Raw genomic sequence first — 24,864 nt, 5'->3', positions numbered from 1 at the left:
CCTTGAACTTTCTATCTTCCTGCCTCTGCCTCCTGGGTGGTGCTGGGATCACAGGTGTGTGCTCCCACGCCTGGTTTAGACCATGCTGGGGAAATCAACCCGGGCCTTCATGAATGCTCTACCAACTACAACGCTTCCCCAGCCCCTGGGGAGCATGCCTTTGAACCACTGGGACCCTGGTCTGTCCAAGGGTGGGCCTGCCTCCTGCAGGAAAAAACTACATCTAGAGGAGCTGGGGCAGTGTGCAGCTAAGGGTGGCAAGGCTGTATGCCAGCTCTGGATGTGAGAAGGGCATGAGAGGCGCCCCATGTGGTTTTAGCGGGAGATGTGGGTATCTGGATTGCTGCCACGGGGTAGGGAGGTAGGGGGAATGGAGTGGGAGTGGGTGGGGGAGTCAGGGGCTAGGGTGGGGGGTGAGGTGGGGGGGCTGGGGTTGGGTGGGGGGTGGAGTGGGGGGGCTGGGGTTGGGTGGGGGGGGGGGGGGGGGTGGGTGGGGGCATGGGGGGTGGTCTTCAGAGTGTGGCTGAGACTTGGTTATCCAGCCACCCCTGCCTGCCTCTCACCTTTCTTCTCCAGCTTCTTCATGTCCCGAAGCTTTTCCACATTGTGGGGGTCGCTCAACCACAACTGCATCCTCACGAAGGGCTCCCGGCCCTTCAGGCTCAGCTTGTGCCACGGCTTGGGCCTCGACAGCAGATCTGACACAGAGCCCTGGGTCAGCCCCAGGATGCTCTCACCAAACAACCGCTGCCCTGGGGACAGGGCAGAGGACAACTGTCACCCTGGGCTAGGCACACAGACCCTCTCCCAGGAGAGTCAGAGGAGTGGGCCGGGGAGGACGGGCCCAGGAGAGACTGGGGAAGGTCAGCACTGGACAGTAACCCAGAAACTGCTGCTTTTCTGTTAGCCAAGTTCTTCATTCCCAGGGGACCCCGGCCCCTCTCCCAAACTGCAAGTCTGTCCCAAACAGATACCTTGTACTGTACACAGCTTGTACTTGCACACAACCCCCCAGGGTACTCTAGCAGATTTTACATGAATTTTTTTTGTTTTGCTTTTTTGGTTTTTCGAGACAGGGTTTCTCTGTGTAGCCTTGGCTGCCCTGGACTCACTTTGTAGACCAGGCTGGCCTCAAACTCACAGTGATCCACCTGCCTCTGCCTCCCGAGTGCTGGGATTAAAGGTGTTTGGTTTTGTTTTTGAGAGATAAGAATTTTTCCCTGTAGCTCTGGCTGTCCTGGAACTTTCTCTGTAGACCAGGGTGGCCTCGAACTCAGAGAACCTTTGCCTCCCGAGTGCTGGTATTAAAGGCATGTGCCACCACAGCCTGGCTTCCTATCTGAATTTCAAATGTGTCTGATGTCTGACCCAGTAATCTGTTTCCCCAGAATTAGCCTAGAGGGATACCTGCCCTCTAGGCTGTCTTTAGCCTAAAGGCTTCGAGACTGTCTGGGTGGTGAGGGTGCTGGAGGCCACCAAGCTCTATGCTACGCCTACTTTCTGTCACTCCTGTCCCTGTTTAACTTTCTGTGTGTTCTGAGAACAGTCTTGCTCTGTAGCTGAGGCTAGCTTCAAACTTGTGACTCTCTTGCCCTAGGGTCCAGTGCTGATCACAGTGATATGTGACACACCTGGGCCCAACTGCCTGCATGTGGAGGTCAGAGGTCAACCTTCCTCCATTGCTTTGTTTTTGTTTTTGTGAACAGGGTTTCTCTGTGTAGCCTTGGATGTCCTGAACTCACTTGGTAGACCAGGCTGGCCTTGAACTCACAGAGATCCACCTGCCTCTGCCTCCTGAGTGCTGGGATTAAAGCCATGTGCCACCACGCCCGGCTTGAGATGGGATCTCTTACTGGACCAGGAGCTTACCATTTCCCGGCTGGCCAGGGATCTGCCTGTCTCTGCCTCAGCTCCAACGCTGAGTCACAGATGTGTGCCATTACGCCCAGCTTTTTCTTTCTTTGTTTTTATTTTTACTTAGGTGTCTGGGTGTTTTGCCTGCATGTATGTCTGAACATATGCATGCCTGGTACCCTAGTAGGTCAGGAGAGGGTGTCAGATCCCCAGATGGTTGTGAGCTACTCAAGTGGTTGCTGGGAATTGAACCTGAGTCCTCTGGAAGAGCAACCAGTGCTACTAACCACTGAACTATCTTTCTAGCCCCCATGCCTGACTGGGTATTCAAACTTGAGCCATCTGCTTGGCCTATCTTATTGACTTTAATTTACTTATTCATTTGTTTGTTTTCTGGTTTTTCTTTCTTTTTTTTTGTTTTTTGTTTTTTGAGACAGGGTTTCTCTGTGTAGCCTTGGCTGTCCTGGACTTGCTTTGTACACCAGGCTGGCTTCGAACTCACAGCCTGCCTGCCTCTGCCTCCCAAGTGCTGGGACTAAAGGTGTGTGCCACCACCACCTGTTTTTTTTTTTTTTTTTTGAGAAAAAGTCTCACACTCTAGCCAAGGCAGGCTTCTAACGTGTGGCAATGCTCCTGCCTCAGCCTCCTAAGAGCTAGGATTAGTGCATGAACACTGTGCCCACCTCCTGTTGGGCACTTTGGGACAACACTACCATCCTCTCATAATAGAATCCACAGTGACAGTTTGTTGGGTCCCTGGTGGGGGCAGTGAAAGAACATGTCACCCTGCTTGCTGGTCCCTGCAGAGGGCAGTGTCACCATTGTTGCAGTGAGTGGGACTTCTTAAGGTGCCCTTTGGGGCATCTTCGAGAGCCAGGCTGTGCCAGCTGCCTTGTGTCCCTCAGTAGGGACCCTGGTCAGAGTCATGTGCCTCACATGGGGTTCGGCAAGCTTGGGACTGGCTGGCACCTCCAGGCTGGCCCTAAGGTCACTTGGGAAGTCCCAGCGACGCTTTGCTGGAAGCCAGGAAGAGCTAGCCAAGGGCTGCAGGCAGCCCACATACCTAGGTTGTTGTCTGTGAGGACCTCCTTGACTCTCTTGGTGATGGAGTATGTGTCCAGCTCCGGGGACATAGCCACCATCTCCTGGATGCCCCCCGCAGCCTGGCTGCCTGAGAAGGGCTTCCCGCCCAGGGAGGAGCTGGCCCGGCTCTCAGGCTGCTGGTTCTCCTTGCTGCTTTCCAGCGACAGGCCCAGAGGCTCCTGAGAAGTCTTCTCAGGCTCCGTGGGGCTTGGGGGAGGTGACGGTGAGGACCTTGGCTCAGTGGGACTGGCTGCAGGCAAGAGACAGCGAGGTGGTCACTGCCGCTGGGTGTGGCTGCTCAGGATGGCTTGTCAGAGCCGAGACTGGCACCAAGGCATCTGCAGCCACCAGACGAGACCGACTATGGTCCTCAAGGTAGCATAGATTTTCCTTTTTCTGTGGCACAAGAACTTGAACCAGGGCCTTGCTATGCCAGGCAAGCATTCTATCACTGAACAATAATAGTTCAACTCTTTCAAAAACTTTCATTTTGAGATATATAGGCCTCTGTACATGGCAAAAACTGGCTTTGAACTTCACAATCCTCCTGCTTCTGCCCACAGAGTGCTGCCTGTCTGGCCTGTCTCCTGCCTGCCTGCCACCTGTCTGCAGCCTATCTGGCCTCCTGTCTAGTCTACCTGCCACTTGTCCGTCATCTCTCTTCTGCAGCCTATCTGCCGCCTGTCTGTCACCTCTCTTGTCTATCAGCGTTGGCCTTCTGCCTATCTACCACCAACTGCCTAGCCTTGGTTTTGTCGCCACAAGTTGAAAAGGGAGCTCTAGTCCTGTTGCTAAGGGGAAAACTGTCACCTGGCATTCTGTTATGGTTTGTAGCCCTGCTGAAGTTCTGGTTCATCTCTGTGACTTGAGGTACAGCTTTGCTGGATCCCCACTCTACAGGCTAGGTTACCGACCCTGGGCCAGAGCCATTGCCTCTTTGTGGTGTCTGGGGAAGGTGGGCCATCCTGCCTGAAGCCACATGTCCTGAAACAGGTACCACCCACAGGACCCCAGCAGCCCTGCATACTGCCCCCTCCCCGTCTCCCCCACCCCTCACGCAACTTCAGGCAACTCTTTTAGCCTCCATTTTCTTCCCCTGTGAAGTTCAGGCTCCACCCTGCCCGTGACATCATTAGTGAACAGCTGACTGGCCCAGGCCTGTGCTAAGAAAGATTCTGAAAAGCAGTGAGTTTAATCATGTTGGGGGCGCTCCGCTGCCTGTGTGACCCACATACTCTAAAGGCCTGGGCCAAGGCCTGCTGCACCTCTGCTGGGTGCAAACTTCCTTCCAGGAGGGAACACAGGAGGGAAAAGGGGGCATGGGCTAAGAATACATGGTGTTAGGGGTGTTAGGGGTGGAGAGAGGGGTAGAGGTGGGCAAGCAAGGTTTGGGGTAGAGCCTAGGCACCGTGTCCTGCACTCACCCTGGGTGGCACTGGGCTGTTGGGTTGGGGCCTGGCCCTGGCCCAGCTGGTCCGATAGCCACAACTGCATGCGGATGAAAGGCTCCCGGCCCTTCTGTGTCAGTTTGCTCCACGGCTTTGGCCGTGACAGCATGTCACTCACGCTGCCCTGGGACAGTCCCAGGACCTGCAGGTGGAAGACAGATTGCCAAATCCTATATGCAGCCTTCCTGGCCTCTCCCAGGCCCTTCAGAACCAGCTCCCCACCCTCAGTACTGCCCTGTGTACAGAACTCCCACCTGACCCTGAAGGGCATCCCACGGGCCCTTCCGGGATGCCACTCTTCTCTTCCAGCTCTGGTTTTGTGACAATTTCTTATACCTCTCCTATTTAAACCTGATGTTCCAATACCAGCTGGGGACATTAAGGTACTGGGCGGGGCCAAGTCCCCACCCTTCAGGGGCTGGGATCTACAGAGGGCGGTGGAGGGCAAGGGACTGGCTGTTGGTTAGACATCTCACAGGAATCCTGGGAGTACCTTCCCACCCGGGTCACCCTCCAGACTACAGGTCTTAGGGCCAAAGTCTCAGTGGGCCTTGCTCCTAGGCCGCCCGATTCCCCCAAAGGCCCATACCTTTTCCCCAAAGATGCGCTGGCAGATGCCATTCTTGGCCAGCTTCTCTTTGACCTGGCGGGTCAACTCCAGCGTGTCCACCTCCCGGTACATGTATAGTTCATACTGCTCAGGTGTCAGGGGCGGCACCGTGGGCTTGAGTGTGCGGGGCACGTAGGCTGGGTAGTAGGGCAGCCGCCCTCCGCCCACCTCGGGGACCCCGGCCTCAGCCTTGAGCTCTCCCACCCTGGGGGGCTCATCCTCGACCATGGCAGATTCATCTTCAGGGGCGACGGCTGCCTCATCCCCGCGGGGCCAGGCTCGCCCATTGGGCTGTCCTGAGTAGCTGGAGGAGGAGGAGGAGAGGGAGGGCGACACGGAGGCGTAGGGACGGCTGAGCAGGCCTCGGTCCGATGCCCAATGGTGGTCAAAGTAGCCAGCGTCACCGATCTCAGACTTCACCTTGCGGATGATGCGCTGTACAAACGCAGCAGGGGACAGGACGGCGAGCGGCGCCTGCACACTGCTGTTGCTGCTGCTGCTGCCGCTGCTGCTGCTACTACTGCCGCCACTGCAGCCAGCGCCATCCTCCTGCTTCACGCAGGCCAGGGCTCCATTCTGGCTCACCGTGGCCAGCGAGGGCCGCTCTGGAGGAGAGGGAGGCACTGAGCGGCCCCTGGGTCCCGACTCCATCTCCAGCAGGGCCTGCTGCTGGGCTTGCATCTCACGGCGGGCTTGTTCTAGAATGTTCTTGATGGCATCTTCAGAGGTGCTGGAGGAGGCTGTGCCGTTGGGGATGCTCACAGAGGGTGTGGAGTTCTTGGGCTCACCTGTAAGGGAAGGTGACAGGGTAGACAGAGGTTCATCACCAGGACAAAGTTGTATGCAGCATCTGTGTTTATACCATCTAAATGTGAGGACAACTTTTGTGTCCAGCAATGGGGGACTAGTCAAGTAAGTAATGACCTGTGTGGAATATTAGGCAGGCATTAAAAAAAATCAGGCCAAGCCTGGCAGTGGTGGCACACACCTTTAATCCCAGCACTTTGGAGGCAGAGGCAGGTGGATCTCTGTGAGTTTTAGGCCAGCCTGGTCTACATAGTGAGTTATACAACTGCCAGGGCTACATAGAGAAATCCTGTCTTGAAAAAACAAATAATAATAAATAAGTAAATAAATAAAGGTTAAAAACAAAACAAACAAACAAACAAAAAAAAACAAAAAAAATCAACCAAACCAACATATGTGAAGAAAGTGAACATGGAGATAAGACAATGTAAAAAAACAAAACCAACCAACAACCAACTAAAACAAATACACACACAAACACAAAAAGCATGCCTATTATGTATGTTATGAAGCAACCAGGAAAGAGGCGATAACACAGAGATGTTCTTTCATGTATTCTGTAGGAGAGTCGTGGCAGAAACCCAAATGTCCAAAGACAAAAGAGTGGGTAACAAGCAATAGTGTGGGCACAGTGGAATACTACACAGCAGCGAAACAGGAGCTGCCTTGCAAAGCCAGGCAGAGATCTTAGCATGATGCAAACTAGGACAGCCAGGGCTGCCCAAAGAAACCCCTGTCCAGGAAAACAAAAACAAGAAATCAGAAGAGGGGATCATCCGAAGTGTGACATTCCTCCAAGAACCTACCAAGCAAGCAAATTAAACAAGATGATTTAGGGGGAAAAGTCTCACTAAGTGACAAACACAATGGATTGATAGGGGGAAAAAAAAGGTCGATAGCTATCTCTGGGAGAGGAAACGGGGGAAGCGGAGGGCCAGGTCAGAGGCACACAGATTCTCTACACCGGGTCAGGGCCATAGTTCCTAGAGGCTCAGTTCCTTGCATGAATAAGTGAGTGAACACATACAAGGAGAAGGCCACACAGGAAATGAACAGAGAGACTGTCACGAACTCTAGCTGTGCCCCAGGAAGGGCAATTGCTCAGGGTGTGACTAGGGGCCGCCTCTACCATCTATGTAGTGTTCTCTGATGGTTGGGCCAGGCAAGCCACCATGACCTTCTTCCTCCATGACCCCTCTATGTGGCCTTAATCCTGGGGACCACCACACAGGCATCAACATTTTTGAGGCACGCCTTTAGTCCCAGGGGCAGAGGCAGGCAGATTCTCTGTGAGTTCGAGGACAGCCTGGTCTATAAAGGGAATTCCAAGACAGCCAAGGCTGTCTTAAAAACAAACAAGCAAGCAAAACCAAAATAACAATAATAATAATTAATAATAACTTTTCCAAATTAAAAGAAATAGAATGGCTATTTGGTCATGTAAAGGGACATAGCACAGATGCAAGATGTAACCTAGAAAAACCTAGAAGGAAAAAAAAAATGTAGAAAGGGAGTGAAGAATGACAACCCAGGAAGTGCCTGTCACGTGACTTCATTCAAAGTCCAGCAACAGGCCGGAGAGGCTGAAATGGGGCGTGGCTGCTTATCCGGATGGGATGCCTTTTTAGGGTGGTGAGTCAGCTCTGGAATAGTGATGACACAACAAGAATTATTTATAGCCGAGCCAGGTCCAGCATCAGCGAGACATCCCGCTTCAGACGGACTCGGGACACCCGACGATGGCCTCCTCTGGCCTGCCAGGTGCTCATTACACAGTATGTAACTTTACCTCAAAATTGAAACTCCCCTCTTCCAGCTGGGCCTGGTGGGTAGGCCTGTTGCCTTGGCCACTCAGAAGGCCGAAGCAGGGGTCCAAGGCCAGCCTGCACAGCCTGTGAGACCCTGTCTCCAAATGCAAACTACTTTATCATGGGCTTAGAGGACAGCTCGAGAGCGGGTTGGAGAGGTGGCTGGGGTGTGGGTGGGCCCTGGCAGGCGGGAGGCAGGCACTGGGCTCAATCTCTAACGTCACAAAAGACAACCAAATCAAACCAAACTCTATCTTTAGGGCCACATGAGTCACTGAAGTGTGGGGGGGGGGGGCGGGTCACACTTCCTTTACCCAACCTCCACTGTGGGACACAGGTTGTTTCCAGCCTGCCACTGTTGTTCGTTTGTTTTGTTTTTCGAGACAGGTTTCTCTGTGTACCTCTGGCTGTCCTGGAATTGCTCTGTAGGCCAGGCTGGCCTCAAACTCAAAGATCCACCTGCCTCTGCCTCCCCAGTCCTGGGACTGAAGGCATGTGCCACGACTGCCCAGCTAGCAGGTCACTCTTCTAAGCAGTTTGTATAAATGCTTGCCCACCCCCATTCTGGACATTTCCTTTGGTGGACACCTGGAGCTGGCAGTCACTCAGCACCTTTCCTCTTTGGCAATGACTAGTGGTCTCTGCTTGGCCTTCTCAGTTGTTCCAGGCATTAGGGGGTGTGAGTGTGAGGGGTGTGCCAGCCTTTACAGCTCAGTACTGAGTGTGAGCATTCCCTTGGCCCTGCTGCTATGCCTCACCCACATCTGTAGCCCTGTCTAGCATGTAGCAGGAGCTTTACAAATGCATCACGAATGGCTCAGGGGATTATATAGCGGGGTAGTGTAAAGTCCAGCCAAGCATGTCCCCCACTCCTGTGGCCTCTCCCAAGAACAGAGGGGGGCCCCACAGGAGGGCAGCCAGGGATTATCTTCATTCTATGGCTTTGTAACTGGAACACCTGCATTGAGCCTCCACCAGGGGGCAGCAGACACCGCACAGCAGTGTGGGAACTCCAAGCCCAGCATCTCAGGCAGCCAAGGTCTACACTGCAGGCTGGGTCTAAGTGTGCATCTTGGGCCTGGCCACAGAAGCCCCCCAAGCCAGCGGCAGGGACAACCACATGATCAGAGCCATTGACTGTAGGATCACAAAGATGGTGGTTTTGACTGTAATGCTCTGTCCACAGTCTTCTATGTACTGCCTCTGGCTGGTGAACGTTGACCTCACGTGATCCTCCTACAGCCTTCAGAAAAAAGGGCTAATTCTACTCCCATCTTAAAGAAGAGAAGGTGGAGGTGGCTAGAAAGGTAGCTCAGTGGTTAAGAACACTTCTCGAGGTCATGAGTTCAATTCCCAGCAACCACACAGTGGCTCACAATGATCTATAATGAGATCTGGTGCCCTCTTCTGGCCCTCAGGTGTACATGCAGGCAGAGTACTGTATGCATAGTAATAAATAACATCATTTTTTAAAAAAAGGCAGGAGGGGGGAGAATAAGGGACACAGAGAAGCCAAGTCACTAGAGCAAGGGCCGGGGGCCGGAGAGATGGCTCAGAGGTTAAGAGCGCCACCTGCTCTTCCAAAGGTCCTGAGTTCAATTCCTAGCAACCACATGGTGGCTCACAACCATCTATGATGTGATCTGATGCCCTCTTCTGGCCTGCAGGTGTACATGCAGACAGAAGACTATATACATACTAAAAATAAATAAATATTAAAAAAAAAAAAAAAAAAAACTAGTGCAAGGGCCACAAAGCTAACCAGGAGCAGAGCCAGAATTTATGGCCAGTCCAGTTATCCTGTATTCAGTGTCATGGTGGGAAGGGCAAGCATGGGTAAGCTCTGTGTGGGGCGTGGATGTGGTCTTCCTGGAGGAAGCGAAACATGAGGAAGTGAATGAGGGCGTTGGCTAGATGTCCTGGGTAAGGGGGTCGTGTCAGGGTCTTACTAATATGCTGGGACTGTAAGCGTCCCGTGAGAGGCATAGAGCGCTGTGAAGACTGTGGGCCGGGGTGTCTTGCTGAGCATCTGGGATCTAGAGGATAGTAGGTCACCAACGGGAGATGCTTGAGCAATGGCATGTCCACGTTTGTGTTCCAGGAAGGTCTTTCTGGGCCCTGGAGGTTACAACTGGCCTCTGAATGTTCTGGGATGACAGAGGTAGAAGAGGCTTTGCCCTTGGCTCAGAGCAGCCTTGAGGTGCTGGTGAGGGTCAGAGGTCACTGGCTGAGGCCATACTCACCCCCTTTCTGAGACTCAATCTCCTTCTTGGCCTGCTCCAGGATGCTCTTGATGGCGTCGTCCGAGCCCGTCTCAGGTGTGCGGATCCTCGGGGTGATGCTGCCTGGGGGAGGCACGAAGGTGGCGGCTGTGGGGCCTGCAGGTGGTGGGGAGTCAGGCCCTGGAGGTGGGTGGGAGGGTGTGGACCAGACTGTCCTTGGGGGTGTAGTCACTCTGGCTTTGGGGTTGGGGCTGGAAACCAGGGCCTTGTGAGTGCTAGGCCACCTGCTTAGTGCCAAGCTACGCGCCCAGCCAGACTGACTTAACAGGAACACACCACAATGATGATGGTAACAGCTAGCACTTTTTTTGTTTGTTTGTTTATTGAGACAGTTTTTCTGTTTTTTGTTAATGATTTATTTATTTAGTCATTTGTTTATTAAGTATAGTGTTTTGCCTGCATGTATGCCAGCAGGCCAGAAGAGGGCACCAGATCTCATTACAGATGGTTGTGAGCCACCATGTGGTTGCTGGGAATTGAACTCAGGATCTTTAGTAGAACAGGCAGTGCTCTTAACCTCTGAGCCATCTCTCCAGCCCGAGCAGGGTTTTTCTGTGTAGCCCTGGCTGTCCTAGACTCACTCGGCAGACCAGGCTGGCCTCGAACTTGAAGCAATCCTTCTGCCTCTGCCTCCCGAGTGCTGGGATTAAAGGCGTGTGTGTGCCACCACACCCGGCCAGCCAGCACTTCTTGAGCAGTTCTGCCATTCTGGGTGCAGCAATCAGCATTCTTGGCCTTTTAAGGCCCTCTCCCAAGGGGGGCTGACAGAAGGGGAAACTGAGGAACTGACCCAGAGCCTAGGCTGAGCTGCCCAGGGAGGGCTGGGGGTGTGAGGGAGAGGGCGTGGCCCAGTAAAGAAGGGGTTGAGGCCAGGCTTATTGCCCTTGAAATCAGGAAACCGAGGCACAGGGTGGTAGCCCACACACCCCGGGTGTGTGTCTGTCTGTCTGTCTGTCTGTCTGTCTGTCTGTCTGTCTCTCTCTCTCTCTCTCTCTCTCTCACACACACACACACACACACACACACACACACACACACACGGTGCTGGGCACTGGGCGGTAGGGCTGCTCCATGGCTCACCTCGCTGCCGCACCTGGATGGTGCGCAGGGCCAGCACATTCTGCTCGTCCGACAGGAACTGCTTCATCTTGATGAAGGGTTCCTTGCCCTTCACCGTGAGCTTGCGCCACGGCTTGGGCCGCGCCAGGATCTCACTCACCGAACCCTGCGACAGTCCTAGCACGTAGTGACCGAACACGCGTTGGCCAATGTTGTGCTTCAGCAGCTGTTCCTTCACCTGGAAGGCAATCTCAGCCGTGTCCAGCTGCTCCTCCTCGGGCCCAGCCCCATCCATAGGTTCCGGGGCCCCGGTGGGCTCAGGACCCAGCGCTGAGGTGGGAGGAGCCGTCGTTGGCTTGGCACCGCCATAGAACGCCGCAGGTGGGAATGCCAGCAGGCTGCCCGTTTCCCCTTTGAAGGCAGCCGGGCCCATCATGTGCTTGGGTAGCAGTGGGTCCCCGGCCAGCCTCTCCCCGGGTGCCAGGCTGGGGAAGGGGGACATCGAGAAAGTCCTTGGTCCATCGGGACCCAAGCTGGGGCCCAGCAGGGGCTGCCCAGGGCTTGGGGACAGCGGGTCTTCGGGGCCTGGTGGAGGTGGAAGCTGAGAAGGGTAGGAGGGCTCCGTGCCCAGCGAGCCCTTGATAGAGTCATCCTCCGAGGGATCCTCCTCTAGAACATTGGCGGGGGGGGGGGGTAATGCACAGACAGACAGACAGAGGGACAGAGAGGCCAGAGAGGCCGATGGAGATGGAGGGCAGGGATGTGCAGAGACAAGAGCGATATTGAGAGGTAGATACAGAGTGAGGGGTCAGAGATAGAGATGGGTTCAGACAGAGCAGGGACGGGGAATACGGGGTAATGGAGGGACAGGGTGAGGGGAAGGCTATAGGCCTCGGAGCCTATAAACACCCATGCTGGCTGCTTCCCCTCCGTTCTCAAACCCCACCACTTCCGGCCACTCATTTGTGGGAGCTGTGGGCTGCACTGGGAACACTACCCTCGCCAGCAGGGATGGATGGGCTCACTGTTGCCCCAGGTGTCTTAGGCCTCTGTGCCTACGCCATCCAGGCCACCCAGCACTCGCAATTTAGAAGTGAAGGGACCAATAACGAGCCTGTAGTCTTGGGGAGAGTCACAAGGCTGAAAGGCCACTGAGCCACTTGTGGAGAGAAGGCCGCTTTAAGCTGTGGGCCACTACCTGAGGGTTTGCTGTGGGGTGGGGTGGGGTGGGGTGGGGACACCTCTTCCTCCTGAGTTCTTATTAAAGCCCCGCCACCCAGCTGGACTCAGGGTCGAGGGGAGCCGTTGGGAGCCTTGCGTCTACCTGCGATTCTGAATATGGGACATCGCATGGCAGGTGCTCAGCCCACGTGCTGGGTCTGGGTTCTCCTGCCTCACGATGGCAGTGGCCCTAGGGTGTGAAGAAGCCCCGGGGATCTGTGCCCAGCCCTCAGCCCTCGTGCCCCTCAGGGTGTTCCTCGTCCCCTACCAGGGCTGGCCAGCAGAGCTGGTTTCTCCAGCAGGAACTTCTGTGTGGGAAAGAAGGCCTCCTTGGCCACGAGCAGCGACTCATCGGGCTTGGCCAGCGCCTGAGGAGATGGAAAACAAGGCTGAGGAGGTAAGGTTGGTACAGGCTCAGGAGGGAGTGGCCGGCTTTTGGGGGACAGGGATGGCGGCAGGGAGAGGTACCTGCGGGAGGCTGCATGTGCTGGAGACCAGCTTCATGGCTCTCAGGATGCTGCCGGGGAAAGCAGAGAGGCCTGAGGTCAGCGGGGGCCCAGCAGGAGGAGAGGCAACCAGTGAGGTGCTGACTATGTCATCTGTTCCTCTTCCCAGGAGACCTTGCATCTGTGGACTCATAGCATACTTGCCCTTTTTTGGTTTTTGTTTCTGAGACAGGGTTTCACTGTGTAGCCCTGGCTGTCCAAACTAACTCACTCTGTAGACTAGGCTGGCCTCAAATGCATAGAGATCCACCTGCCTCTGTATCCCAAGAGATGGGATTAAATGTGTGCACCAGCACCCGTTGAACCATACTTGATTTTCTTTTTTTCTTTTCTCTATTTCATTTTAGGTAGGGTCTTATGTAGCCCAGGCTAGCATCACACTTATGTAGCTGAGGCTAACTTTCAGCTCCCAATCCTCATGCCTCCACCTCCTAAGTGCTGGGATTACAGGTGTGCAGTACCATCAGTCTGCTTTTTCTGCCCCCTCTCCCTGTTTCTCTTTGCTCTCTCTCATATCCCCATCCCACCCCTCCCCCTCCTCTGTGGTTCTAGGGAAGGGACTACGGGCCTCTTGCATGCCACACATGCCCTCTGCCACTGAGCTACCCTGCCTCATGGTTTTCGTCCAACATGGATGGAAACTATAAAATATACATTTTCCCCAGAGAGTTCCAAAAAGCAAAAGTTGGATTTGCCTCGGGCTGCATGCTGAGCACTAAAGCGCTTCCGCATGATGGAGGGATGTGGGGTCACTGCGCCAGGACTCATGGGAGAAGAGATGATAAAGTGGCAGGAGGCTGCACCTGGGTTCCATGGAGTGCACGGCCACAGTCATATGGGGCCTTAAGCATTGATCCTGGGGACACCAAGGGTCAGCTGACTATTAAAAGCTGCCAACTGCAGGCCTGAAGTCACAGGCTCGTTAACAGGTTCCGTGGCTCCCGGAGGCGGCTGGGGTCTGGTGAGCTCCACATGCCCACGGCCTGTGTTTATCTGTCTGGTGCGTGAGTCCGCAGTTTCCACACCATGACACGATGCCTATCTCTATGTCTCCGTGGGAAAGGGCCAGGGTGCTGGCTAGTTTCCCTGCCAACTTGACATGAGCTGGAGTCTTTCTGGAAGAGGGAGCCTTAACTGAAAAGATGTCTCCGTGAGATAGGCAACTCTGTGGGGGTGGAGGAGCGCTTCCTTGATCAGCTATTGACAAGGGAAGGGCCAGCCCTTCTACAAACAAAGTCATCTTGGGTGCTCTGAGAAAGCTCTGGGCAACAAGCCGGTGAGCGGTCCCTCTATGGCCTCGGCTCCTGCAATCAGGTTCCTGCCTTGGCACCCCCTCATGATGGAACTGGGAATGGTGAGTGACAAGATGGTTTTGGTTGGTGCTTTATCAAGTGATAGAAACCAAATTAGGACAACCAGTTCGTTTCATCAAGGCCCAGCCTGGCCGGTAGGCCTCCTGCCTCAGCCTCCTGAATGCTGGGTCACCATGCCTAGGATGGGCCAGGTGCCGACTGAAGGAGATGTGGACCCCCAGGTGGGCAGCTGGGTATCATAAAGTTCTCACGCGGTCCCTGCCAGCACTGTACCTCAGCTCCGTTTTGATCTCTTCATAGTCAGCCTGGGCCTCAAGCTTTTCTTGGAGTTTCTGGAAGACAAATGCAGACAATGAAGCTGGCCCCGTGCTCCCAGCCCGCCGCCGCCCCTGCCACCCTGGGACCTGCCTCGATGGCCTCCGACTTGGCTGCTAGCTGCTGCTCCAGGTCGGCGATCTGGTTGGCTGAGACCTCCTCCAGCTCCTGCAGGGAGTGGCGCAGCTGCTGGGCATCCGTCAGCAGCCTCAGGATCTCTCTGTCCTTGGAGGCCAGTGCCGCCTCCAGCCGGGGCCCTGAGCACAGCGTGAAGCTCACCTTCTCCTGGGCACACAGAGGGCTGTGAGTGGCCTTGAGGGGCTGATGCAGGGCATGCCATCCCTGGACCCCAGGCAGAAGGGACATTCCATCTGGCCATGCCATACTGCAGCACGGTTCCCCTTAAGTCAAGACTTTTGTTTGTTTGGTTGGTTTTTGGTTTTTCGGGACAAGGTTTCTCTGTGTAGCTTTGGCTGTCCTGGACTCGCTTTGTAGACCAGGCTAGCCTCGAACTCACAGCGATCCACCTGCCTCTGCCTCCTGAGTGCTGGTATTAAAGGCGTGCGCCACCACACCTGGCACACCAAGACTTTTGTTGTCAAAAGTACAACCATGGCAGGGTGTGATAGCAACCTCTGTATCCTGGAGTCAGAGACAGGAGGATGACCACAAGTTCCAGGTCAGCCTGAGCTACACAGTGAGATATTGCTTCTGGAATCCATGTAAAGAAACTGGGTGTGGGGTTGGAGAGATGGCTCAGAGGTTAAGAGCACTGACTGCTCTTCCAGAGGTCCTGAGTTCAATTCCCAGCAACCACATGGTGGCTCATAACTCTCTGGTTTCAACACACATGGGAACACTGGGATGCACATATATGCCCAAATGCACGAGTGTGCACATGCATACGCACACACGCATACGCGCACACACACATTCTCTCTCTCTCTCTCTTAAAAAAGAAAGAAGTGCCTGGCGGTGGTGGCACACACCTTTAATCCCAGAACTTGGGAGGCAGAGGCAGGTGGATCTCTGTGAATTCAAGGCCAGCCTGGTCTACAAAGTGAGTCCAGAAAACTCAAAGGTTACACAGAGAAACCCTGTCTTGAAAAACCAAAACAAACAAACAAAAAAGAAAGAAAGGAAGAAAGGAAGAAGCTGGGAAGGGAGGAACTGTGGTAAAGGCCATTCCGAGGCTTGGGGGTGCCGGGTCAGTCTGTGCCCTTCCCCATCCAGGGGACCATGGGTCCAGCAGAGACATGGAGCCACAGGCCATGTTACTATGGCATCTCCTGATTTGTTCCAGGCCTTCCAGGCATCTGGGGTCTTCCGTTAAGCTATGACAAGGGACAGGCGCCTATCTGTGGGACCCGGGTCAGGCTCAATTACACAATCTAAGAAGCACTTAAGAAAAAACCAAAAACCAAAAAACAAACCTTCACACATAAAAATAACCCACCACTGCTAATCCTGCTTTCTTCCTTGGAGATGAATGCCAATTAAAACAGGAAGCGGATGCCATTGATACATTAAATTAATTAGCATCAAGCGCCACTGTTGTGCTTCCGGAACCAGCCCGGCTCCCTGTGTGGCTGCTCAGCCATTTGCAGGTTCCTCGGGGGTTAATTAAGAAACACTGGTGACTCCTCCCTAAGCGGCTCCCTTGCTTCTGTGGGACAGTCACCTGGCAGATCACGCACCTTCTCCTGGGACACAAACATAAGTAACTTCCTGGATAGCCCCCCCCCGCCTCTCTCTCTCACACACACACACACAGAGCGAACCTCTTGGGCATCGAGGACCCACAGTCACTGATACATATCACACCAGACACGCACATGTGCATATGCAAGAGGCCATGAACTCTGATGAACAGAGCCAAAGACACGCTCATGGTAGCATTGGCTATTTTCTAGCACCTTCTACGAGCCAAGCACTTCTCTTCATAACCCTGTAGAGGTAGGTGAGGATGGGGAAGAAAGTGAGGCACGGTCAGCGTGTGTACACATGCATGCACACGGTCACTGCTATAGGAAGAGACACCATCCAATACGCAGACTGAGGGAGTGCTGTGACATCAGCACCTGCGTGTTAAGGAAGGCAGAAACCACTCCAGCCGACTGTGACTATGTAAGGAATTGTGACTCTAACCACTCCACATGCAGAAACACGAGAAGGAGTCTGACCGCTGTGCAAGAAGGCGGCCATGAGGGCAGAATGGTGGGTGGTGACTAAGATCTTTAGGCAGGCAATGACCCCAGGACCCTAGGGGGTATTGGCCAGGAAAAAGGAGAAAGATGGATTGATTTTACTCAGGGACCTCGGGGTTGGTAGCGGGGACGATAGCAGGGACTGGCTCTTAATGGCATGTGGCTGTCAGAAGAGGCGGGTCCCAATGGAGCCACCTGAAAACTTTAGAATTTAAGGGTTGAGGACAAGCCCTAAAGCCCCTGGCCAGGGCCACAGGATCCCAAGTGGCCACCAAGCAGTGGGAGACCAACGTTCAACAGCACCCCCTGGTGGCCACCACTCACACTGCACCTCAGTCATGCTGCCCAAATCCTGGTGTGCTTTTGCTATATGGAGTGAGCCTCCCTGGCCTGGGTACAACTCCATCAATCGCAGGCCAGGAGAGGGAGGCATCCAAAGGAAGATACTGGGCTTTTTGTCAAGCGAGAGGCAGTGGAAGCTTGAACATTTAAAGTGGTGGCTATAGCGTTACCCTGCTGGTACGACGATGGGTTGCTGTAACTGTGTTTTACTAAGCGGACCTTACTAACGCCTTCCACATGCAGAGACCCACGTGACCCTGCTCACATCCACAGAGGCCCTCCCAGTGGCACCCACCATTTCCTATGTGCAGAGGCAATGGCTTTCCCTCTGCCTCTTTCTTCCCAAGTGCGTCCTTACCCCACTGGGTCCCTGAGGGGAACAGCAAGCCAGGCGGATGGAACTGTTGACCGATGCCAGCTGCTCCCGCAGGCTTTCCACCTCCCGCTGGGCAGCCTCTGCTCGCTGGGGAGGAGGAAGAGGGGACCAAGTGAGGGGTGAAAGGGCACAAGGGCCCCCACACCTATACCACTCTGGGGCTCTGAGGGAACAGGTCCCCACGTTGTTGGTCCTGAATGCAGGCTGGGACCTGGGAAGCCCAGTCACCCGGCAACGCTCCTTCTGCTGGGGAGGGAAGGGCAGGAAGGGGCTGTCTGCACTTGTCCCCAGGGTGGCCTGTGTTCTCAGGCACTGGGTCCAGACTGTGCCTTAGGCGGGGAGTCTGCAGAGCCGGCCCCAGTTCCCAGACTCTGACAGCTCTCTGGGTAAGCTCTTTGGCTTTCTAAGGCCTCCGTTCTCCTTTTGCAAAACGGAGGTATTAATAACATCAGAGACAGCCCGGGCGCTTAAAAACAGAATAGGGCACTCTGTTAAGTGGAGTCTACGGCAGGCCTTAAATCTATTTGTGTATTTACTTGGTTATTTATTCCAGACCTTCTATAGCCAGCCTGGCTTTGAACTTGGTATGTAGCTAGGATGACTTTGAATTCCTGGGTCCTCCTGTCTCTACCACGAGTATGCACCACCACATCTGGCTATGATCCCAAGCCTGTGCCATTAGCAAAGATCTGAAGGTTTGGACACACAGTACTGGCCTCACCATCGGACAGCCAGACTGTTCCCTGCAAAGGGAGGATCAGTTTGGCTCCATTTGCCATGTCCTGAAGGCACAGAACCTTTGCCTAGTAATCCCACTTTGGGGAATTGGCCCCACCCTACAGCTCCTGCCAGTGTGAGGTGGTGTCTGCCTGAGATTAACTGTGAAAATGTTGGTTGGGCCTGGTGGTGGCGCACACCTTTAATCCTAGCACTCGGGAGGCAGAGGCAGGCGGATCGATGTGAGTTCGAGGCCAGCCTGGTCTACGAGGGAGTTCAGGACAGCCAAGGCTACACAGAGAAATGGTCTTGAAAAACAAAAAACAAACAAAAAAGAAAAAAGAAAATGTTGGTTGGGAAGGGGAAAGGTGGGCATTTACTGTAAACAGTCATCTACAGTGGCCTGGCCAGAGGAGAGTCACCTATTCTTATAAATAAAGCTTTATTGGCACCCAGGTGTGCTCACTTGTGGACACAGTGTCTAGATTTTCCTGCTACAGTGGCGGTGAAGTTGCCTCTTTGGAACACAAACTGTAGCTTTTAGAGCTAAATATTTTCTGATGTTTGGTTAGCTGAATGTGTGCCAACGGGCACAGGATAGATATCCACCAGAGGCTTGCACAGCATGTGGGGTTCATGTGGGTTTACTGGCTGGTTTGTGAATGGGTGGACATCTCTGAAGAGCCCAGAAACTGGCCAGATAGGTTACTGGGGGAAGGGGCAGTGCCCTAGATCTGCCCTGAGTCATCTTTTCTGAGTTCTGAACTATGTGAATGAATTAATTACCTATTTGAAAGTATAAGACAGGGCCAGGAGATGGTTGTGCTTTTAGTCCCAGAGGGAGGCAGAAGCAGGCAGATCTCTGTGAGTTCAAGGCTAGCCTGGTCTACACATCAAGTTCCAGGCCAGCCAGGGTTACAAGTGAGACCCTGTCTCAAAAAAACCAAAATCACTAAAAATGCAATGTAGTTGGTAGAAATGTCCATTAAAACACACAGGAGCTGGGCTGGGTATGGCTCAGTAGACAGCCTTTGCTCAACATGCAGGAAGCCAGGCCTCTGATCTGCAGCACCGTTTATATAAAGCCTAAACCGGATGCAGCAGCACGCGCCTGTAATCCCAGCACTCGGGAGGTGGAGACAGGAGATGGGGAGCTCCAGGTCATCTTCAACTACACCGGGAGCTCAAGGCCAGCCTAAGGTACAGCAGATCCTGCTTCAAAACAAACAAACAAATTCATCCCAACATCCATAGGAGCTGAGGTCAGGAAAGCTACCACAGCCATTGCCTAGGCCATGCCTCTCCAGGGGGCTACTGGTCCCATGGGAGACCAGGGCAGAGGCTCAAGAGCTATCAGTAGCCTATACTGTGACCACAGACTGGCCTGAGGGGGCCATGCCTTTGCCCTGGACTCTGCTGCAGGCCTTCTGCAGTGACCCAAGGCTAATGCTCATGTGCCCTCCCACAGGGCTAGCCTGCTGATAACGGGGATACCTCCGACACCCACAGGCAGACAAGAAGGTACTCAGTACTAAGGGGTTGTGGGCTCTTCCTGGCCATTCCTCAGCTGTGGCTTTGCAGGGAGCCTGGCAAGGCCAGGGAGGGTGGGCCCAGATATGTCACACACACCATGCCCCCACCCTCATCCCGCAAGCCCTGGGCTGGGTACCTCACTTCCCTTCAGCCCTACCCCCTACCCCCACCCACAGGAGGCTCCTGCTCACAGCTCACCTGGTTGGCTTTCTCCAAGTTCGTCATGATCAGGCCGACCTCATCTGCCCTGAGACACGGAGGGAAAGGGTCCCTGAGGCAGGCTGGCAGCCTCCGCCCGTGTCTCTGCCCCACAGAGCCGGGTCATAGAGGCTGCCTTCCACACTTCCCAGGGAGAAACCAGACTGGGTGGAAAAGAATCCAGACCGCCAGAAACTGGGGACTGGGCTTCCAAACTCCTCTGTTTATTTTTCAAGACAGGGTCTCTCTGTGTAGCCTTGGCTGTCCTGGACTCACTTTGTAGACCAGGCTGGCCTCGAATTCACAGCAATCCACCTGCCTCTGCCTCCTGAGTGCTGGGATTAAAGGTGTGTGCCACCACTGCTTGGCACAAAACTCCTCTTCCCAAGGCAGCCAGGCCCAGCCCCCACTCCCCTCAGGGCCTCCATCTCTAGGGAGCAACCACCAGGGTTCCTCCAACTCTAGTAGCTCTTCTGAATGGGTGCCCTTCCCTCTGAGGACCAGCTCCTCAAGGCCCCTGCTGTGACGCCCTAAGGGGGTCACCTGTCTATCGTACCAGTTCCTCCGGACACCGAGGGCTTAGGACAGGTCTGCCTAGCTTGCTGGGACCCTGGGACCCCATTGGTCACATTTGTGCTCCAGGCCTTCAGTGGCACCAGCTGTCCCTACTGTCCAAGGTGTACTTCCTAGTGCCTGGGCCACCCCAGTCACATACTCGGCATTAGTGCCCGCATGCAGTATGTGTTCAATAGTATCTGTGAGTGGCTTCTCCATGGCCTGTTCCTTACTGTCTGTGTCCACTCTAAAGGCAGGATCACAAGTGAATGTGTTTCCCCCAGGGTCTCAGCACAGCACCAGATAAACAGTAGGTGCTCAAGAAACACTTATGAAGGGAGCAATGCCTTAAACCTGAAGAAGTGCTTGCACGCTGAGTCATTTAGATGCTGTGGAGGACTTGCTCTCCACTGGTTGTCCTGGGAAGCTGAGGTGGCTACAGCTCCCGGGTCAGGGGCCAGGGGTCAAGGGTCAGGGTCAGAGATGAGGCTGCCCAGTGGCCTCACTCAAATGGGACCAAGAGTGCTGTGACTATGGTGTGTGAGTGGAATGTGACAATGGGCCAGGTGATACCTGGGGATGAGACTGGGGTTGCTTAGAGGCAGAAAAAGGTGGCCTGTCTAGGGCGGACAGAGGGAGGAGGTGTCCTCAGCTCACTTACTTGGATGCAGCCTCCTCATCGTATTTCCTCCTCAGCTCCAGCAGTTCTGTTTGTGTGGCCTTTAGCGCTGGAAGGGGTGAAGGTCACATGAGGAGCTGAGTGTTCCCCCCCACCTCTGCCCCTCCCTCCAGCTTCCCTGGGACCCTCATTCTCACCCACAGTTGGGAGGCAGTCTGGACTGAAGAGCTGTCACAGTGGGGAGCCCTTCTCCTGTCTAGACCAGGTGGGGACTCCTGGTCCTGGGGCTTGGGAAGTGCAGGGAGCTATGGCTAAATCGGGCTGTGGGGCTGCCCACTCTGCACTGCAGGGCCTGGGAGGGGCCAGCACCCCACCCTGAGCCTTGCCATCAAAGCCCGGAGTTCCAGTCTGTGGCTGCCTCTAAGGCTTCTAGAAAAGTCCCAGTTTTATTGTTTGTTTGGTTTGGTTTTGAGGGATGGAATTTCACAATATGGCTAAGGCGGGTGAAGGACACACTATGTGTAGCTCAGGCTAGCCTTAAATCTCTTGCTGCAGCTTCTTGTTAGTTACAGTGAGAAATCTGAAAGGCAGGCTACTCAACTCTGGGTCACCTAGCCCTGCCTGGGTACCCAGGGCAGTAGCTACCTTCCTGACAGCTTATCCCACCAGGCGCCCTAGACCCCAACTGTGGCATTGCCTCCATGGCTCAGTGCAAACCCACTGGCAAACCACCCTGTTTGGCTCCACCTTTAGCTGGTCCCTGCTAAACAAGCTGTTTCTTTACTCTCTGTTCCTGGGTTCACTCCATCTTTGGGCACACCCAATTCCTGTCCCCAAGTTCATGGCTTCACTGCCCCCCCCCCCCCCCTGCTTCAAGCCACTTGGCCTGATGGCTGCCATTCGAGCCAGGGTCATACCTGAATGTAACACTTTGATTTTCTCCTCTGCCTCCCCCAGCCTGGCTGCCAAGGTGACGTGGACTTCTTGGAGGCCCCTGCAGAGACACAAAAGGCTCATTGTGCGGGATGCTGGGACCCACCTGCTCCTACCCTAAGCCAGGCCCGCCTCACTGTCTGCACCTTGTTCTGTGTGAAGTCCAGACCTGACACTTCCATCACCCCCACAAGCTGTTCTACTGCTATGGTCCCTGGTGGCTGGGCCTCAGTTTCCTTAGCTATAAAACGGAGCTCCTAATGGGTCTGCCATGGTAGGTGTCGTGGGGCCTGGCATGTCAGCCCCACAGCCTCCCTGGTTTTATTCCACTGCCTGTGGCGGGGGCTTGGATGATCACCCAGCCCACAGAGGCCTCCCTCAAATGGGACCTGGCCCTGGCAGCAGAGAAAGAGTGGCCCTAGAGGAACTGGAGGTCACATATACAGAGCAGGCTACCGACTGCCTCTCTCCTAACAGAGAATGAACCTTGAAGCCTGGTGTCACTTCTTTCCCCTGATGGCCTCTCCTCTCTGGTTGCTTTCACCTCCTTGATGCTCCAGGCAGGCTCCCACCACAGGGCCTCCGGCCTGGCTGGTCCCCTGGCCTGTCACACCCTTCCCACTTACACCTGCAGGAATCTCACTGACTGAGAGCTTTACCCATCCCCTCACCATGCCCCCCACCCATTGGGTCCCAAGAAAGACCACCCTATCTGATCTCCCCACTCTTGCTGGATTTTTCTTCACCATTTGTTGTTGCTGTTTTTCCAGACAGGGTTTCTCTGTGTTAGCCTCGGCTGTCCTGGACTCGCTTTGTAGATCAGGCTGGCCTCGAACTCAGAGATCCACCTGCCTCTGCCTCCCGAGTGCTGGGATTAAAGACATGTGCCACCACACCCTGCTCTTCTTCACCATTTTTTATTTTTTATATTTTGAGACAAGGTTTCTCTGTGCAGCTCTGGCTGTCCTGGACTCACTTTGTAGACCAGGCTGGCCTTGAACTCATGGTAATCTGCCTGCCTCTGCCTCCTTGAATGCTAGGATTTAAGGCGTGCGCCACCACGCCCGGCTTGTTCACCATTTTGTTTTTTTAAAGATTTAATTTATTTATTATTATGCGTACAGTGCATATGCCTGCATATACACCTGTAGGCCAGAAGAGGGCATCAGATCACATTATAGATGGTTGTGAGCCACCACGTGGTTGTTGGGAACTGAACTCAGAACCTCTGGAAGAGTAGTCAGTGCCCTTAACCTCTGAGCCATCTTTCCAACCCATGTTCACCATTTCTTATAAACATGGGTTCTCTTTATTTCTGTACCTTCCTACTGGCTAGCCCAGCTACGTGGGAGCTTAGGTGCTGGGGACTGTCTCTGGGTGAGAATGTTGTCTGCGGTCCACTGATGCCGCATCAGGGTCTTCCCCTCGATAAGGCTGGTGGGCTTGGTCTAACCCACTGACAGTCTCAAGAGCAAGGTAAGAAAAACAGTGGTGTTCCTAGAGAGCAGGAGGCCATGCCAGGGTTCCGCTATTGACACAGCTGACAAGAACTCCGTGACCATGCGACCCCCCTAGATAAGCACCTTAAAATATATAAGGACAAAACCACTGCCAACAACAACAACAACAAAAATATGGCTATATTTTCCTGAATAAAGGAGATAGATGAATGTATCCAGACCAGTCCATTACCCAGACGGCGCAACTGAGGCTTAAAGAGTGCCGTGCGAGTTGTAGGGGTCGGCTTCAGAGTCCCTCACCCTTCTCCATCTCTTGGGTGGCCTGCCCCCCTTCCTCATGCCCTCCCTCCTCAGGCCCCCCTTCCTCACGCCCTCTCTCCTCACTTCTGTCTCTCGGCTTCATCCTTCTGCAGCAAGGCGTCTGTTTGGAGGGTGTTCTCGGGACCTGGAAGGTGGCTACCGTTGGCTGGCGTGTGCCCGGTGGGACACGTCCCCTCTTTCTGCTCTGTGGAAGACAGGGAGGGTCACACTCATCACCCAGACAGCTGCAGGCAAAGAGGCTTTCTTTCCACAGGCTGAGTAGAGTGGACCCCTAGGATGGTCAATTTATCATTAGAGAGAGTGGGGTAGGGGTTTGCAGGAGGCTGGGACCCACTGGCCTGCTGGCTGGCTTTTATGTCAACTTGACACAGGCTAGAGTCATCTGACAGGCGGGAGCCTCAATTAAGAAAATGCCTCCATAATATAGGGCAGCGGGCAAGCATACAGGGCATTTTCTTAATTAGTGATTGATGGAGGAGGGCCCAGCCCATTGTGGGTGGGGCCGTCCCTGGGCTAGTGGTCCTGGGCTCTATAAGAAAGCAGGCTGAGCAAGCCATGGGGAGCAAGCCAGTAAGCAGCACTCCTGCCCCCCATTGCCTCTGCATCAGCTCCTGCATCCAGGTTCCTGCCCTGTTTGAGTTCCTGTCCTGACTTCCTTTGGTGATGAGCCATGTTGTGGATAAACCCTTGTAAGCTGAATAAACCCTTTCTTCTCCAAGTTGCTTTGGTCCTGGCCTTCATCGCAGCAGCCATTGTAACGCTAACTAGGACACAAACCAAGCTCCCAAAGTTCCAGCCTCAGACAGCACACCCAGCGGCCCTTCTGAACATCCGTGCCCCTCTGTCGTCTTCATTGTTTTTACTATTGTGCTAAAATAGACATATGCCGCCTTAACAATTTTCAGCTGACACTCACGATGTCATCCGTTTGTGTTCTTGAGTGTGTCAAGTCCAAAGGAGACACCATTTCCCTCAGATTCTGGGGGTTAGACAAAAGCCACTATTCCTCAGAAACTTGTGGAGCTGGTTCCTGTCTACCAAAAGCAGCCACGTCCCTTATCACTGGCTGAAGGGACAAGTGGCTCTCTGTGGTACCTATCAGTGTACCAAAGCGCGTGCTGACCTCCCGGCTCCCGCAGTATCGCGAGTAACTGTTGCACATTTCACAGTCCACGCTGGCATCCTCAGCTCTTCCCATCCCCCACCCTAAACTCCCCCAGCTCACAGGCCTCCTGCCCCCAGCCACTCCTCCTTATCACCTGCTATTTAGCCTATGTGTGTGCCCCCCCGCCCCCCC

General features: G+C 54.3%; 1 protein-coding gene across 1 annotated transcript in view; it reads right to left on the bottom strand.

Annotated features, from left to right (window-relative positions):
- The window catches only part of Cux2 (cut like homeobox 2), a 160,537-nt gene that overhangs the window by 5,409 nt on the left and 130,264 nt on the right, over nucleotides 1-24,864 (bottom strand). The window contains exons 6-20 of the mRNA XM_051161564.1: nucleotides 23,631-23,751; nucleotides 21,771-21,847; nucleotides 20,896-20,962; nucleotides 19,680-19,728; nucleotides 17,214-17,318; nucleotides 14,400-14,591; nucleotides 14,265-14,323; nucleotides 12,641-12,689; nucleotides 12,441-12,540; nucleotides 10,973-11,620; nucleotides 9,854-9,955; nucleotides 4,975-5,783; nucleotides 4,362-4,527; nucleotides 2,918-3,187; nucleotides 564-752 (exon numbers count right to left, since the gene is read on the bottom strand). Coding sequence (XP_051017521.1) covers nucleotides 564-752; nucleotides 2,918-3,187; nucleotides 4,362-4,527; nucleotides 4,975-5,783; nucleotides 9,854-9,955; nucleotides 10,973-11,620; nucleotides 12,441-12,540; nucleotides 12,641-12,689; nucleotides 14,265-14,323; nucleotides 14,400-14,591; nucleotides 17,214-17,318; nucleotides 19,680-19,728; nucleotides 20,896-20,962; nucleotides 21,771-21,847; nucleotides 23,631-23,751 — 3,003 coding nt within the window. The remainder of the gene's footprint in view (nucleotides 1-563; nucleotides 753-2,917; nucleotides 3,188-4,361; nucleotides 4,528-4,974; nucleotides 5,784-9,853; nucleotides 9,956-10,972; nucleotides 11,621-12,440; nucleotides 12,541-12,640; nucleotides 12,690-14,264; nucleotides 14,324-14,399; nucleotides 14,592-17,213; nucleotides 17,319-19,679; nucleotides 19,729-20,895; nucleotides 20,963-21,770; nucleotides 21,848-23,630; nucleotides 23,752-24,864) is intronic.

The sequence above is a fragment of the Acomys russatus genome, chromosome 19 (genome assembly GCF_903995435.1).
Source record: "Acomys russatus chromosome 19, mAcoRus1.1, whole genome shotgun sequence".
Taxonomy (NCBI): Eukaryota; Metazoa; Chordata; class Mammalia; order Rodentia; family Muridae; genus Acomys; species Acomys russatus.
The sequence above is the reverse complement of the archived record's forward strand: the minus strand, read 5'-3'. Positions and strand labels throughout refer to the sequence as shown.